The sequence below is a fragment of the Otolemur garnettii genome, unplaced genomic scaffold (assembly GCF_000181295.1).
Source record: "Otolemur garnettii isolate 467f Iridium unplaced genomic scaffold, OtoGar3 scaffold00002, whole genome shotgun sequence".
NCBI classification, from domain to species: Eukaryota; Metazoa; Chordata; class Mammalia; order Primates; family Galagidae; genus Otolemur; species Otolemur garnettii.
The window spans coordinates 20,129,116-20,145,869 of NW_003852397.1; the positions used below are offsets into that span (position 1 = coordinate 20,129,116).

At 42.4% G+C, this 16,754-nt stretch overlaps 1 protein-coding gene across 3 annotated transcripts in view; it reads left to right on the forward strand.

Annotated features, from left to right (window-relative positions):
• TPD52L1 (tumor protein D52 like 1) overlaps positions 1-16,754 on the forward strand; it is a 105,466-nt gene that overhangs the window by 45,090 nt on the left and 43,622 nt on the right. For all 3 annotated transcript variants that reach the window (XM_023513415.1, XM_012806206.2, XM_012806208.2), the window contains exon 2: positions 16,525-16,640. In XM_023513415.1, coding sequence (XP_023369183.1) covers positions 16,525-16,640 — 116 coding nt within the window. The remainder of the gene's footprint in view (positions 1-16,524; positions 16,641-16,754) is intronic.

The window sequence follows — 16,754 nt, forward strand, 5'->3', positions numbered from 1 at the left end:
GGACATTTTTGCTTATCTGTGGTGTCCAATATCATGAAAAGCATCTATGTATAGGCACTATTTGTTTTTTGCTAAACAGCTTTCATTAGTGTTTGTCTGTTTAATGTGTAGCCCAAGACAATTATTCTTCCAATGTGTGGTAGAAGTAAACAGAAGGTGGACATCCCTGACACCTCTTTCTTGAAATATGTCTTGGGGAAGAGTTACATTTTGTCCTGCTGTGTTCCTGGTGGAGGTCTTCCATTGTCAAGGGAATTTTTTATTTCTTGAACTAACCCTAAAGGATGACCTAGCACTTTAAAAGATCAATGAACGGTGTGAGCACGGACCTAGGATGGAATGTAGCCTGTCCACTGAAGCTGGCTTCACAGTACAGCTTGCATCTGTCTCATTTCCTCAGGGCCAGGAGGAGATGAGAAACAGGTCCTGGAGCCATTGGCTATAAGACCAGGTATTCCACAACTCAGGTAACCAAATAAATGAATGGAAAATCTGGTTCTCAAGCCTAGATGGTGTGAATGTAAAAAGGAACGGGAGACAGAATGTAATGGATTTCTCTTCTTTTTAATTGAAAGGAGTGTGACTTTTGAATTTATAAGAATTTATTACCCTGAAGTTTTCTTGCAATATACGTGAGACTATCTTCCGTCCTCTTTCAGGCAAAAATGTAAGGTTGGGTGTTAAATTTGGAGCTTTATCTTTCTTTAGTTTTGGCTTTTTCATGTTGCATGAGAGGTGAATTTGAGTATGTGTGTGAGGGGAGTGTTGTGAAATGGGGACAAGATATAGAGAGAAAGGTGATTTCAAAGTTTAGACAGTCTAGTTATTTGTGATGGGCTTATCTACATTCCCGCAATCTTTTTTGTTTATTTTTCCTATACGATGTGGAAGTTTGTTTAGACAAGGAAGTTCCAGGAGCTCATGCATCAGGAGCAAGGACTATTTTGTTTTTGCATAAGTGTTTGTTTACTTTTTATTCATAGTGCTGTGTTTTTCTGATTCTATTTTTGGGTTGTTTTGCTCTGACTTGCCGTCTGATCCAGTATGCATCTTTCATGTATATCAAACTGTACCTTTCAAGAGTAGCAAATAATGGTTTGATAGGGAAAGAATATACCAAATGCTTTCATCTTGCATTTGAAAAGCGTGAGACTGGAAAAGCTAAGGAGATTTGTGATGAATGTTTTACATCTTTTAACTGAAAATTGACATAGTGTTTGTCTCTGTGGTTTTGAGTGTGGCCCCTGAAATGCTAATAGCACAGCAGAAGCCATTGGTGGAGATCAGGCCATGTGACCCCATGTCAGGGATAAAAGTGGAGGTCTGAGTGCTCACTCTTTGTTTGGGACACAAGCCGGCCCCACCGGAGTGGAGTGTGAAGCAACTTCTCGAGGACACAACTCCCACCCCAGCTGTAAGGAACTTGAGCTTTTCTGTTTCTGGTTTTCATTTCAGGAAACCTGAAGCTCCTGTACTTGCTCCCTTAACCAACTTTTAAAACACTTTTTAAGCAATTTCTACAGGAGTCACAGCTAAGTTGAGCTTTGTTTTGTTATATTCTGAACAACATAATTTAACATCAACCTCGGAAAATAGAACACAACACTGTCCTGGTGACACGAAGCAGTCAGGTGTACATCAATTTTCAGCTTGTCAGGATGTTGGATAAGACCCTGCTGTGTCTTCAGTTGCCAAATAGATCAAGGTTCACCTGTTATGTCATGACGAGCCTGATGTATCTTAATTTAAGCTTTACTTGTAGTTTTTTTAAGGAGTAGGGATTTAGGACTTGGGTTATTTGGGATTCAAAGGTGTAAACTTGAGCAGAACATTGACTCTGGCTTGATGGTGTCCTTGACAGGGCAAGTTGCAGAAACAAAAATGTGATTGCATCAGTGGAGCGGACATTCTGATGTGTGCCGATTGTTACTTTTCTGCCACATGTTATTTGCTACCCCTGTCAATGTCCATTGTGTTGGTTGTAAGTCTTGGTCGTTTTAGCACTTCAACACTGCAAGAAGTGAAACCCTGGCTGAATATCAGATTTGATTTGTAGGCACTTGAACAGTGTGTATGTAAGGCCATGAGAGCTAATTATTTCACAACTATTTATGGAGTACCTTGTATAAATAAGGCAGTGGTGACAAATAGAGCATCTTGTAATCTAAAGGTAGAAAAAGACGACGAATTGTGTGATTAAAATACAACATATTAATTTGCTACATTTTAAAGTCATCTAACTCTCCTTTTTCTGTACAATGCTTAGCCAGTAATCTTAGCGTTCACTCGGTTTCTCAAGTAGATTTTGTTCTGAGGAGAGCGAGCACAGAACTTGCCTGCACATGTTTGGTCTGTAGTTAAATCAATCTCCCAGGAGATTTGTTCAGAGAAACTCTCATCCAAAAGGCTGATCAACCTAGTGTGAGAGCTGGTGAAATAAAGTTTCTAGACCTAAAAAGCCATATTGAAGCCCTCGTATATGATCTTTCTCAAATATTCAGATAACCTGGAATTCCCAGCCTGAAAGGCCAGCTGGTCTTACACTGTAATTAAAGCTGAGTTATGGTGCAGTGACATTTCCTGTAGTTAGCCCAGTGATGTGATATCGCAAAGCAAGCCACTCACATGGCCCTGGCAGTGTCACTTTAGCCATAGGTGAGCAGGTCCTATGGGTCACCCCAAATGCCCACAGTTTCCAGTGTACTCGGGAGCATCCTGCTGGCACAGGCTGGGCATGGGACCAAGAAGGCCTCCAGTTAAGGGGCCAGGCCTGGTTCTCAGATTCCTGTCCCTGAAGGTAAGTCCTGGTCAGGTCCTGGTCACAGAAAAGGTAATTTAGTTTTATGGGCATTCTGGAAGCCTTTAACTGGCTTGAGCTCCTCAGAGGTCGCTGATCCTTCAGTACTTGTGTGGTATTTAATTAATTGCTGGGTACTGAACACTTTCTGCTATTTTTAGTATTCCATTGAACTTTGGTGACTTCAACAATACACAGTTAACCTGACAGTTTTATATCAATAGTTTGTCAGAATCTGCTTCTGACACTTGTCAGGGCCCGGGACTGGCCAGCTTAGGTAGGTTCCGGACGTGGACCGCTAAACTACCTTACTCAGGAACAGTTTCTCTTAGGTGCTTGAGGGCTATCTACTTTAGCTGGGGGGAGAGAGAGAGAGAGAGACAGACAGTATCTTAGAGTAAGGTACTCTTCTTTGAACAGATAGATCTTAGTCTTTAGCAGAGCTTGGTAATCTTCAGCAGAGAGACGCTGTGCTGGCGTTCTGCAGGCAGGAGAGGAGACAGAGTCAGAGTAAGCAGGTCTGTGATAGGATGCCCATGCTTTCTGACTGCCTTCGCCTCCAGCCTAATATAAGGCTGAGCTGGTGCCTCTCAACACCACAGGTGTAGAGACTGCCAATTCACCAATGTTCTCATCTCGTGAGCTCTCTCATGCTTGTTAGTACTAAATCCCTCCCCATGCCCTTTTCACCAAGGTGTTCCATTACAGGTATTTCCTATAACGCTCACTCCTCCTAGCCATAGGCTATACGGGCTGCTACATTTCCCCCACTTTTTATATACAAACAAAATTTTTAATGTGGTAAGGGTAGTTCTTCCTGTTACATAGTCCTTTTCTAGGCAAAAGATGGTAATTATCAGTTCAGAATTCTAGGTATGGGCTCTTTAAATGAAGAAGCCCAATACAGATGTAAGCTATTAGCCACTGATAGGGGAACATGATTGTGATGTTAATTCCCTTAAAGGTCTTTTTAAACAGAGAAAACTTCTAAATCTTTCCTGAGAGAATTTACCATTTCTTTAACTATAGGAACTTTCCTTTGATATTTACTTAACAGAAGAATAAAAGAACGCTTTCCTTGCAATCTTTGCAAGCAAGGATTTTTCTCTCACTATTCCAAAAGTTTTGCTACTCGAGGTCCCTAAGTCCACCCTTCACAGGTCTCCAAAGACTGTTGCTCGAGGACTCTCGTGGAACTGTTACTCGTGGTCCAAAAGGTACCACCCTTCACAATTCCTTGATAGAGTTTTTCCTGCTTTCAAGCTGCTTTTCCAGCGAAATTTTTGCTAATTGCTTCCAGACTCCCTTTTTCCCCAAATGGAGTTCCCTAGCACAAAGGTGGTTTAACTTGTACTCTTCCCTCCCTTTGTTTTCACCTCTCAATCTTCCCAAGACTTCACTTGCTTCAGAGTGACACTTCCCCTTTGGGCCATGTCCAGTCTCCTTAGCTGGACCCGGTTATAGTGCAGAGACATTGATGAGAGGTTGGTTACCCCTTCACCACACAGGATAACCTAATATTCCACAAACATATTTAATCTAATTATTCTCCATTATCATTCATTGGTCTGGTTTAATTTCCCCAGTTTTATGCTGAGGCACCACAACTCTAACCAAGCTGGCAGAGTGCTCCCATGGCATAGAATTGAATCATACTATTTTTTCTGAAAATGATTTGAAATGAAAATATTAAACTGTTTTTTCTTTCATTTACCAGTGGGTCCTGAGCCCAACTGACAATTTCCCTACTATAAAGGTGTTCCGTCTCTATCAAATTGATAACGGCATTTGTTTGCCCAATGAAAGCCTTTTTTATACTTGGGACGTACACCTGGAGGTTTACATGCTCTTTGTTCCTTTTCTTTAGCATTCAACATTCTTTCCCCTTTTAAACTCTTTTCTCTTACGGCCTAGCTTCCCACATTTATGGCATTTGATGTTAACTGTGAGATTTACCCTCTGATCTTCCAGCTGCCCAATTTGAGTTGCCACGTCAATATAGCATTTACCTGCTTCTACTATAAGATTCATCTGATCTCGCAACTGTATTTCAACTGCTGTATCTCATTTTCCATGATTTTTCTGTTTTTTTCTTTTGGCCTTTTACTTTTTACAGTCTTTCCCTTTCAATTCTTAGAGCCTTTGGCTGCCTTAAAGAGACAGGAGCTCTTTAGCTGTTTCTTTTTACTCTGGAGGCTTGTTTTACAAAACTTTACTTCCACTATTTCTTCACCAGCCTCAATCTACCTCTATTCTTTTTTTAAACAGAACTCTTAACTGCCAAAAAGGGATTTGGGCGTCGGTCTCTCAAAAGCTACTTCCTGCTGGCATGGGGTGAAGGTATTAGGGGAAGGCAGTTAGAAGTTCTCTGCCCTAACTTAATAAACTCTTGCAACCTATTCCCAACCTTTTCCCTTTGCTGTTTTACCGAAGGTTTTTCTCACCCCTAAGGCTAAAGGCTTGTTTACGAAAGATTCTTATCCCCTAGTTCTATCTTTTCTCTTTCCCTCTTGTCTAAAGGCTTTTTTCTGCTTTTTTAAATCCAGCCGCTTCACAGAAGAGGCTAAAGGCTTTTACTGGCTTTTCCCCCACAGTAGTATTAAGAATTTGGAAAGAGAAAATGTAGGAAAGAGGAAAAAAGCAAATGAGAAGGGCCTGCTGTTGGCTGTCTTTTTTAGCTATTTCTTTTCCCTCTAAGTATTTCTATTTCCCTTTTCTTTTTCTTATTTTGCTAAAGCTTATTTCCCTCTCAGTCCATGTTCACTGAATCCGGCTCACAGCACCATTTGTCAGTGGCATTCACTATCCTGCTTCTGGCACTACTTGTCAGGGCCCGTGACTGGCCAGGTCTCGGGCCCAGCTTAGGTAGGGTCTGGACATGGACCGCTAAGCAACCTTGTTCAGGAACAGTTTCTCTTAGGTGCTTGAGGGCTATCTACTTTAGCTGGAGAGAGAGAGACAGTATCTTAGAGAGAGTAAAGCAGTCTTCTTAGAACAGATAGATCTTAGTCTTTAGCAGAGCTTGGCAATCTTCAGCAGAGACGCCAGGCTGGCGTTCTGCAGGCAGGAGAGGAGACAGAGTCAGAGTAAGCAGGTCTGTGACAGAATGCGCATGCTCCCGACTGCCTTCTCCTCCAGCCTAATATATTAGGCTGAGCTGGTGCCTCACAGCACCACAGGTGTAGAGACTGCCAATTCACCAATGTTCTCATCTCGCGAGCTCTCTCGTGCTTGTTAGAACTAAATCTCTCTCCGTGCCCTTTCCACCAAGGTGTTCCCTTACAGGTATTTCCTATAACTCTCACTGCTCTTAGCCATTAGCTATACAGGCTGCTACAAGTTTCTTTCTTCTTGCAGTCAGAAGACAGTCACCTCCGGGTGGGGCGTTCTTGCTCAGGCCTGTAATCCTAGCAGTCTGACAGGCCAAGGCAGGAGGATTGCTTGAGTTCAGGAGTTCAAGACCAGCTTGAGCAAAAGTGAAACCCCATCTCTACTAAAAATACAAAAACGAGCCAGGTGTGGTGGTGTACCCCTGTAGTCCCAGCTACTCAGGAGGCTGAGATAAGAAGATTGCTTGAGCCCATGAGTTTGAGGTTGTTGTAACAGGGTGAGACTCTGTCTCAAAACAAAAAAAGAAGACAGCCACCTGGAACATATGCATAAATAAGGAATGGAAAGGAATAGTTCTGTGTATTCGTAGCTCTCTATCTGTAAGGGCATGTCCCTTCCATTTACAGCCAAAGTTAGATTTTCTCCTGCACAAATCTTTCTTTAGAGATTAAAGTCAGTTTTAATCAGTATCTAACTATTTGGATTGCATAAGCAGCATATTAAGAGAAAAAAAAAAGGAAATATGGAGTATAAGAATTTAATCTGCCACAACCTTGGAAGCATCTTCAGATAAAATTCTTAGGAAAGCAAATAAAATCATTCTTTCCTTAGCTACTTACTACATTCGCAGACTGACCATTACAGATATAATTTCTTTTCTTATCCACATTATTAAATGAAACTAAAGCTTTGGAAAACAATACTATTAATAGCAGTGGCTCATGTGTTCTTCACATTTTAAGAAGAATAAACATTTACAGGGTAGGGTGTCTGAAATGTTTTCTAACTTGTTAACTATAATTATAGTAACATGTAGCATTACATGTCTTCGTATAATTTATAAGCAATTCATAATGTAGGTTATGCTATATATAGTACGAGGTCTGACAGTTATGTTTGAGAATTCATCCCAGAAAAAGTGCTACATAATTCATTGCTACCACTACAGTCATGTTTGAAGCACTCTCCATGGGAAGCCATGTACCAATGCCAGTGCTTATTCCACTCTTAAAGCAATTTTAGAACTCTTTTTTTTTTTTTTGACAATTTAGTTTGGAGCCCACCACTGTGCACTTATGTTGGAAGCACTGTACAAACAATTTGGTAAGGTTTCATGACTTTGGTATATCAGTATCTCACAGCTGTGTTCATGTTGACATGTGGTGGTGGCTTACTGAGTGGTGGTGGCTTGCTGAGTGGCGTTCATTATTGCATATTTTTTTGTGCCATACAATGACAGCTTTGAAGAGAGGACCGGACACTGACATCAGTGCATAACTTCCCAAGCAGAAAACTTCGAAGGTAACTATAGTGACATTCAGCAATGAGGTATATAGAATTGTTTCTATGATGAGTTCACACAATTAAGTGTTGACCTTGTGTGCATGTATGTGTAAAATAATGTATATAATAATATATGTAGAAGGTGAAAAGGCCAATAATTTAGATCAAATTAAGGCAAACAATGTGATACTTATAATTCTAGTATTGTTGGCGACTTGATAGGAGTCTTACAAGAGAAACTGAGGAGGAGGAGGAGAGTCTTTTGAGAATGACAGAGTGGGACTAAAAGCCTATGACTGAACAGAACATGACTGAGGAACACGGCATGTGAGGGCCCAGCTGTCTTGGAGGCTTTGGTAGGAAAACTGTAGGCAGCCCAGCTGGAATCATTACTTGCAGCCAGCTGTGGAAGGTTCTGAATGCTTGTATAAGAATTTTAAATCTAGGCTGGAAGCAATGGAGAGCCATTGAATGTTTTTTTGAATTGGGTTTTGACATGATGAAAGTAATGTGTTCAAAATATTGAGTGTTTATGTAGATTGGGTGGTGGAAAAAGATACTGGGAGGGAGGTAAAATTTGGCTAAGATTTCAGTAGTCTGAGTAATGATAAAAGCCTGTATCACTGTAATAGCAATGGGAATTAAAAGGAATAGACAAATATGACAGATATTATGAAAAAGACATCAAGAAGACTTGATAGTTTGATTTTTTATCTTAGAGGATTAAATCAACAAACATTCGTTGAGCAAGTCCTCTAGGAGAGAGTTTGGGAGGTGTAAGCCACCCTGGGCCCATCCCAGCACTCCACATGGGAGGCTGCAGCTACTGAAGCTCCAGCCCTTGGCCTTCAGTAAGCCCCAGTCCTAGTGAGCAGAGGGTTTGGCAGGAGTCTTTGGGTAGGATAAGAAGACATTTTAGTTCCTGTACAATCTCTGCATGAGGTGCCGTGATCAAGTCAAAACAATGTGAACCTATAGATTTGCATTTAAATCTCAAGTCTGCCACTCATCCATTTTGGTCGCTTGCTGGGGTTACTGAACTTTCTGAATCATCATTTTGTCTTTGGAAAATGAAAAACATACCATGGAAGACAGTTCTGCATAGATCTTTTGGAAACAGAGACAATGACTGCCTTTTTTCTGAACTAGATTTTCAGGGATATGTACTGTGAACAGCTTTAGTAGGCAGAGATGGAGCATAACTCTGCTTTGCCTACTGTCCAGGGTGGTAAAGATAATGTCTTCTTCCAGAGCAAGGGCAGGTGGGTTCGCTTACTGCCTGTTAGAAAAGGTTTGAATTCCCTGAGCTCAGGGTGCTAAAGCTGGGAAGGACATTCATTGTGTGTGCAGTATGCATCTAGGTCCCTCCATGTCACCCTCCGTGGGACTTGGTGGCAAGAGGAACCACCCTGAACACGATGTTCCTGCTGCTTGAAGTGCTGGAAGTCTTTGATCTAGGAGTCTTGGGTCTCCTGCCAGAGTCCATGACACTGTGGCAGAATAACTTTTTAGTTTGCAAGTTGCATAAAATCTCAGACCCTTTATAGTGCCTGATGCCTCCTGCCTAATGTGTTTGGGGAGGGATGAGACAAGATAAGCTATGTAACACACCTGGCACATAGCATGCTGTGAAGGAAAAAACACATTTCTTCTACATCTTCCTTTAAGAGAGTAATTGAGCAGCTGTTGAGACACTGGTAGCGGCGGTTATGCCCTGCTCAGTATAGTTTCAGAGTCAGGGCAGATCCTTTGTCTGAGTGACAGGATATATCTCGTAATGATTCATAGAGACGAATCCAGCAAAGTTTGAGAACAGTCGATCATTATACTGCCACGTTGCAGCTGAAGGTCTATGGTCCCTCATTAACTTAAAGCGAAAAGGTATCATTAGAAAGCAATGCAGAGCAGCCTGGCAGCAATCCATTATCAATTTGCCTAGGCTTGAGCCGGGGATAAGGAAGGGTAAGCACAGTTCATAGAGGGTGAGAGAGAGAATCTTCTGTCTAAGACAATGTCAATCTGAAGGGGAAGGTATGAGAAACTGTGCCTGTCAGAAGTTTCCTGAAGGGATTGGTGGAGGAGGGAGGGTCACTCTGGCAGTCTATTTATTTATTTTTTTATTTATTGAGTCAGAGTCTCACTATGTTGCCCTCAGTAGAGTGCTGTGGTGTCACAGCTCACAGCAACCTCAAACTCTTGGGCTTAAGTGATTCTCTTGCCTCAGCCTCCCAAGTAACTGGGACTACAAGTGCCCACAACACCCAGCTATTTTTTTTAGAGACAGGGTCTCACTCTGGTTCAGGCTGATCTTGAACCTGTGAGCTCAGGCAATCCACCCACCTTGGCCTCCCGAGAGTGATAGGATTACAAGTGCCACTGCGTCCAGCCACCTTGGCAGTCTTTTGACCTCTGTCATCCCTTAATGCCTTCCTTTGCGCACTGTAGTATGGCTTTCAGGGCACCAGCTCCAGGTCACTGTTTTCAGACATTCTCTGATCAGTGGCTCCAGGCACAGCTAATATATTTGCTCTTTCTGTGGGCTGCCCTGACGTCACCATGCTGGGACATGTGGGGGTGCCAAGGTGAACAAAACTGGCTTTCTGTCATTCAGTTGCTTACACTCTAGTAAGGGAGATAAGACGAGTAATCAAATAGGCATTAGGCAAGGGAGGAAAGCACAGGGCCTGAGAGTGGGACAGCTGCTGATAGCAGCTGTGGGATGACAGTATTGCCAAGGCAGGAGCAGATCCAGACCTCTCCCGGACTTCAGGCCCACACCACCCCAGCCCTTCCGTCTTACTGAAGGAAGCTTATGCCCGTGCAGAGAGCCTTGAAGCCCAAAGGGCAGGGTGAGCCAGCAGGCCCTAGCTTGTCGTTTGAAGCCACAGGAGCCTGCACAGCACTGTGGGGACAAGCAAAGCTGAGCATTTTCTTCAGAAATCTTGTCCCTACCTTGTGTCTCTGACACAGCTTTATTTATTTCCCATTCAAACCCTTGAACTCTGAGGCTGGACTTTACCTCTGACAGGCTACTTAACTTTTCCAAAAACAGTCCAGTTTGTTTTAGATCCTTGGCTTTGGGCTTAGTTCATGGTGACTTCTGTCATCAACTTGGAGGCACAGAACCCTCAGCCACCACCTGTAGCTGTATAACCCCAGTGGAACCCTGGGTTCTGAGTTGGCCTGTGCTCTTAGGAGACCCTGCCTATGAGGGGCCAGGCAAGTTGGGCGCAGCCTCAAACACTGGAGTAGAGAAGACTCATTTGTCATTTCTTATCATGGGTAAAGAAGAACATAGCTATAAAGACAAGCCCCGGCCAGCAGTCGCAGGGTCTGTGCCAATCTTCCCATATATAGAATAATCAGGAAACTCTGGGAAACCAGTTTTGTGCCCTCGTCTCCAGGAAATCCCTGACTGGTTTCTTCAGAGATACTCACTGTAGTCCCAGAGAGTCTCCAGCTCTTCTGGTTGAGCTGGTGCCCTTGGAATTTTCCTCTGTGCATAATACAATGATGTTCCCAGATGAGTTACTAAAAAGGCCGAAGTTTAATAACCAGGTCTGGCTGCAGAATGCGAACAGAGATCACAGACCAACAGGTGGTAGCTCAGTCCATCTGTCTTAGAGAATCCAAATGCCTGAAACAACATTGCTATGTCAAGGTGTGCTGGGGGCACCGTGTGGCTGGGTGACTGGTGACAAACGGTCTCCATAACTACCCTTCTGCAGAGTGGAGGAGGCTGGGCTCAAGAAAAGCAAAGAAGGAATTGCCATTTATTATCCTAATATGGTTTAAGGTCCTAGATCATTTATATCAGACAAGATCCTAAAAGCTGTGCAAATGGCAAAGTGACCTCTATAGGCTCAGATAAAGTCAGTTTGAGACAACAAATATTTATTGAATGTTTAATTAATTTAATTTGGGGTCATGGCAACACTTTTGAAGTTACAAAGCTGACATTCAGTAGAATTCATAATGATCTCTCTTATACTTAAATTTTGTGATATCATAGAATTATAGAAAATTCATCTCTAAACAGGGGTCATTAATTAAGAAGGCTGGAGGTTTTCCTTAATATTCTTTAATTCTCTCTAGTCATTAGACAGAACAAGAAAAATAAGAAAGTGAGTTAATCTATAACCTCAGAAGTTGTAACAATTTGTGACTCGGATCACAGTTACATCTCTCTCCAGGTTGGAAATGTTTTGGGAGTTCTGGCGGTTTTTAACCTACAGTTATTTTCATACCTAGTTCATATTTGCCAACATTTTATTCACTATACTTTAAATGTTTGTGAGATAGGGAAGGACATAGGGATACAGGATTTGGGGCCAGACTAGGGTAGGTAGAGCCCCACTACTTGAGACTGAGCCCCAGGTCCCATGAGTGCCGGCTTTCAGCCACGGTGCTAGGACCAGACCACGGTGACTTCTCAGTTGGATCTGGTTCAGTTCTTTGTGTTATTTGTATCTGAACTTGGAACTTAAATAGCCACTTGTGGGTATAGTGACAACAGGCATATGGTACCATTTGGCAAGGTACTTTAAGGCCTCCCTACTGTCCAAATATTTCACTTGGCCAATGGAGAAGTGAAATTCTTCCTTTCTAATCAGATCTTTCCTTATTTTTATCTTCATTAAAACAATTATATATACTTCATTGCATAAAATGGCTGTCTTTAAGTGCAAAATACTCCTATAGCAAGGTTGCAAAATTTATTCACTCTATATCTTGGTGTACTCCCCATGCTCCCTTTTCTTTGTAAACTTATACCTGAACTGGGTATGAGCCCCTGGGCTTTCAGTAGTGAGAAAAAAATACAAAGCCTACTCTATTCCAATGCATTCATTTAAAAAGCCTATTTAAATAATACTTAATTCTTTGGTAAAATTATCTTCTAGTTCAGATTTCTTCTTTTTCAGCTCCCCTTTTTCTTTGTCTCCTCTAAGGAGGGATCTGGTATGTCTGTTATATGGAAGCAGGAAGGGCCCATGGAGTGTCTTGTTCCCCTCTGGCTCTTCAGGCAGCTGGGCATGTGATGTCCTCTGATGCTGAAGTCATGATCTTGCCACCTTAGGTGGGTTTGATCCAGCAGCCCCTCCAAGCTGATTCAGCCTTGTCTTGGCTCTCCCTTGTGGTGGGAGATTCTCTTTACTTTTTCCATCCAGACCTCTGGCCAGGGCTGGTTATCCACTTTCTGCTCCAAAGGCACCAACCCCTTGCTTAGGTGGTAAGTTTTTCCCTAAGTACCCTAACAGTGTTCTGCTCCTAACAGTGGTTAACTGACTGCAGAAAAATGAGTTAAAGAATTAAGTATCAAGGGCCTACTGCCCAATTCCCTTGCACCTGCTGCTTTTATGTGCTGTGACTATGCACCAGGTTGGTGTGGGGTAGCCTGAAGATCATTCTTTCTAGAGTTCAAGAAGGAAATTGGGGCAGGCTGCCTGTACTAGTTGGGAACCAGGAAAGAAGCAGAGGGATGGCATGCTCAAAAGGGGTGCCTGATTCCAGAGATGTTAATGAATTGACTATTACAAGAAAAAGGACAAGAGTTAAGGGCAACCAGCAGGGGCTGTTGAGGGTCCTTGGAACGATGGCAGTAGGAAATCAAAGACAATCCCTAGACTGGAGGAAAAGGCTGAGGTCTTGGAACTGAACTAGAGCTGGACTGATGGCAGCAGTGGCCTGTAGTAGTTAAAAGCTGAGACTACAGAATGCAGCCTGGCAGGGAAGGAAGCAGTCAGGGATGGACACTCACTTCTGCCCCCACCCCACAGGCCACTGGTCAGGATTATTCATATAATCCTTTGGTCATCTCTGGAGCATAAGGGTGGATGGAGGAGGACGGAGAGTGGGAATAGAGGGATAAAGAGACTCTCCAAAATAGCAGGGTGTTCTGGCAGGCGCCTGTAGTCCCAGCTCCTCGGGAGGCTTAGGCAAGAGAGTTGCTTAAGCCCAAGAGCTGGAGGTTGCTGTGAGCTGTGATGCCACAGTACCCTACCGAGGGTGACAAAGTAAGACTCTGTCTCTAAAAAAAAAAGAATCTCCAATTATAAATCTAACACAGTCCATATTTTCTGGGCCAAGGCTGAAAGGGAAATATTGGATATACACATCTCAGGCTGTCTCTCTCCTCATTCTTTCTCCCTTTCTTCTTCCCCCATATCTCCCAGGAATAGAACAGGAGGTGCACCTGTGCTTGGTAAATCCTGGTGCACTGGGTGCCCCAGGGGCACTGCTTGGGCTGGACATCCTGGGGGTGGCTCAGAAGAAATACTCAAAAGGAAGGATCAAAATCATAATTCTTTCTGAGAGACATGACTAATATTGATTCAATTAACAGTGGATACTTTTATTGTCTTCTGCAATGAAGAGATATTACTCATTAAGAAGGAAGTTAGTTAGCCTTGAACCTGGCCACTGGCATAGAGATGACTGCACAGGGTCTGATAAACTTGGGTCTGCAACACGCCATGTTTACTGATGTATGTGTTAGCAGAGACACAAGAGTGTGTGTGGTGCACTGTTGATTCACATGTAAGGATGTGAGCAGGAGTAGGCCCAGCTTCAGAACTCTCCAGGCTTGGGCCATATTTTTACTCTCTTTACCTAAAATATTCTGATTTTATAGGATCGTTGTTTACTTTTCTCTTTTAACTTTAGACCAAATAAATTTTTTAACTGTTTTATTAAATGATAATAAATAAAAATATTCTATTGCCAGGATATTTTGTATATTTATTTACAAAATAAGGGCAAAAGTGCAGAAAATACTCATGTACAGAAATTCAGTCCCAGCAATGAAGCACTGCCGTTAATCCTATGGGGTAACCAAGTGGGCTTCTCTTGTTCCCATTTCCTTCTCTCCCTTCCTTCTCTGAGAAAAGCTACATCCATGAATTTTTTAACATTGACTTGATTTTTAAAATAGCTTTGTTCCTAATAAAATAGCTTTGTTCATTTTAAAATAGCTTTGTTCCTAAATAAAATAGCTTTGTTCATTTCGTTTTATAGCTTTGGGACTTCATCTAAATGGAATTATACTTTATTATTCTTGTGCAACTTGTGTTTTTTATTCAGTATCATGTTTCTGAGCTTTATCCCTATAGGGCTGTAGTTCGCTCATTTCTCTCTTGTGAAGCCTTTGTAGGGTAAGGGCACCACCACAGTATACTTACGTGTGGTCTTATTTATGAACTTTTGGGTGACTTATAGTTTGTCACTACGAAGAAAGTTATTATCAGTGACCTCTGATGCTCCCGTGTGAGGTCTGATGCTTGAATAGAATGTGTCTGGTGTACACATAGCAGAATTGGTGGGTTCTAGAGTATGTGAATGTTCGACTTTAAATAGATAATGCTAGATTATTTTCAAAATTATTTGCGGCTCGGCGCCTATAGCTCAACCGGCTAAGGCGCCAGCCATGTACACCTAAGGTGGCTGGTTCGAATCCCCAGCCCGGACCCGCCAAACAATGATGGCTGCAACCAAAAAATAGCCGGGCGTTGTGGCGGGCGCCTGTGGTCCCAGCTACTTGGGAGGCGGAGGCAGGAGACTCGCTTGAGCCCAGGAGTTGGAGGTTGCTGTGAGCTGTAATGCCACGGCACTCTGCCCAGGGGGACAGCGTGAGGCTCTGTCTAAAAAAAAAAAAAAAAAAAATTATTTGCACCTGTTTATATTCTTGTTAGCAGAGTATGAGTTTTTATCTTCCACATTGTCACCAGCATTCAATAATGTCACACTCACCTTTTAACTTTCTGCCAATCCAGTGAGTGTGAAATGATTTAATTTATATTTCCCCAAACATTAATGAACTTGAGCATGTTTTCCAAGGTGTATTAACCATTTGTGATTTCTCCCCACCAAAGAATCGGTTTGGGTCTTTGGCACATATTGCTATTGGAGTATTTCTTTTCTAAATTGGTTTGTGGAAATTCTATATATTCTGAGAACAAATCTTTTGTTAGTGCTGTGGGTGGGAGATATCGTCTTTTAATTATTGGTTTGGCTTTTCATTTTCCACATAGTGTGTTGGATGAAGAGACAGTCTTCATCTTAAACCCATCCCTTCTTTCATGGTTTGCCCTTTTTGTCTTGTTTAAAAAAAAAAAAAAAAAGTTTTTCCTATACAGACACCCTAGATATAAACTTCTAGGATATCTTTTTAAATGTTTATAGTTTTGTCCCTATGCATTGTATAAAGGTGTCCAACATAATTTTGTGTATACAAATAACTGTTTGTTTCAATGTAATTTATTAAAAGGCCTTCCTTTCCCCACAGAGGTATAAATGCCAGCATCATGTCAGAAAGGAAGTTTCCGTGTATGGGTCGGCCTGTGTCCTGGGTCCGTCAGAGAGCACAGACATTTGCAAGGGAAATTCTTTATATTTAAAATAATAAGGCTCTTATCTCACATAACAATGTAGTATTTGCACTATTCCGGGTTAGTCTGGAGCATAGTGATGGCAGCCAGCGCCCAGGCAGGTCTCCTGTTTCCTCTACCGGAATCAGCTCATCCATGATGCTTCCTCACAGTCGTAGCCACAGCAAGTTCTGGCTCTTTCCACATCCAAAGGGAAGCTGAAAAAGACCTTCATATTGTAAATTCTGACCTCAAGATTGTTTTGGACGAGCTAGGCCGTGTGCATTCAAGTGGCCAGGTTCCGTGCAGTCCCACTCAGGGTTGTGAATTCTTAGGGGCGGATGCATTTCCCCATCTATTCGGTGTCCTGCAGAACCCTGTGTGGGAAACCGAAGGTATTTAAACTTCTAGTTCACCTGACTCAGGGTGAGTGGGTGGGCCTGGGACCTTGACCTCTGCCCCCTTACACCTGATGAGACAGTGGAAATCGGAGCTGGAATTCACCCTGTGCTGAATCTAGAACATCATGACAGCTTTGTTTATGTCTCTGGCTTCCCACCTCCACTTCGTGGTTTGGCTTCTTAGCATCCTTGCCTTTCTCTGAGCTCATGAGGCATTTAGGAAGATTTTTGTCTTTTCTGAAACTGTGGGTTATTTTTCAGACGGAGGGTCCGTCAGCATATCTAATCCTTCAGGCCAGGAAACAGAAGTTGGCTAAATTGCATTCTGTTCTCTCAATTTTGCCTAAAGGTTTGCTGGAGACGGAACCATTGCAAGAAAGAGATGAAGACGCCGTAGCCAGTGCTGACTTCTCTAGCATGCTTTCTGAGGAGGAAAAGGAAGAGTTAAAGGCAGAATTAGTGCAGGTACGTTTAGTAGTCTTTCCTACCTCTGCATCTTGGGAGTTATTATTAGTTTGCCACAAGTCCCATGTTGCAATTATGTTGTCTTTCATTTAATAAAATTGATAAGTGACTGCA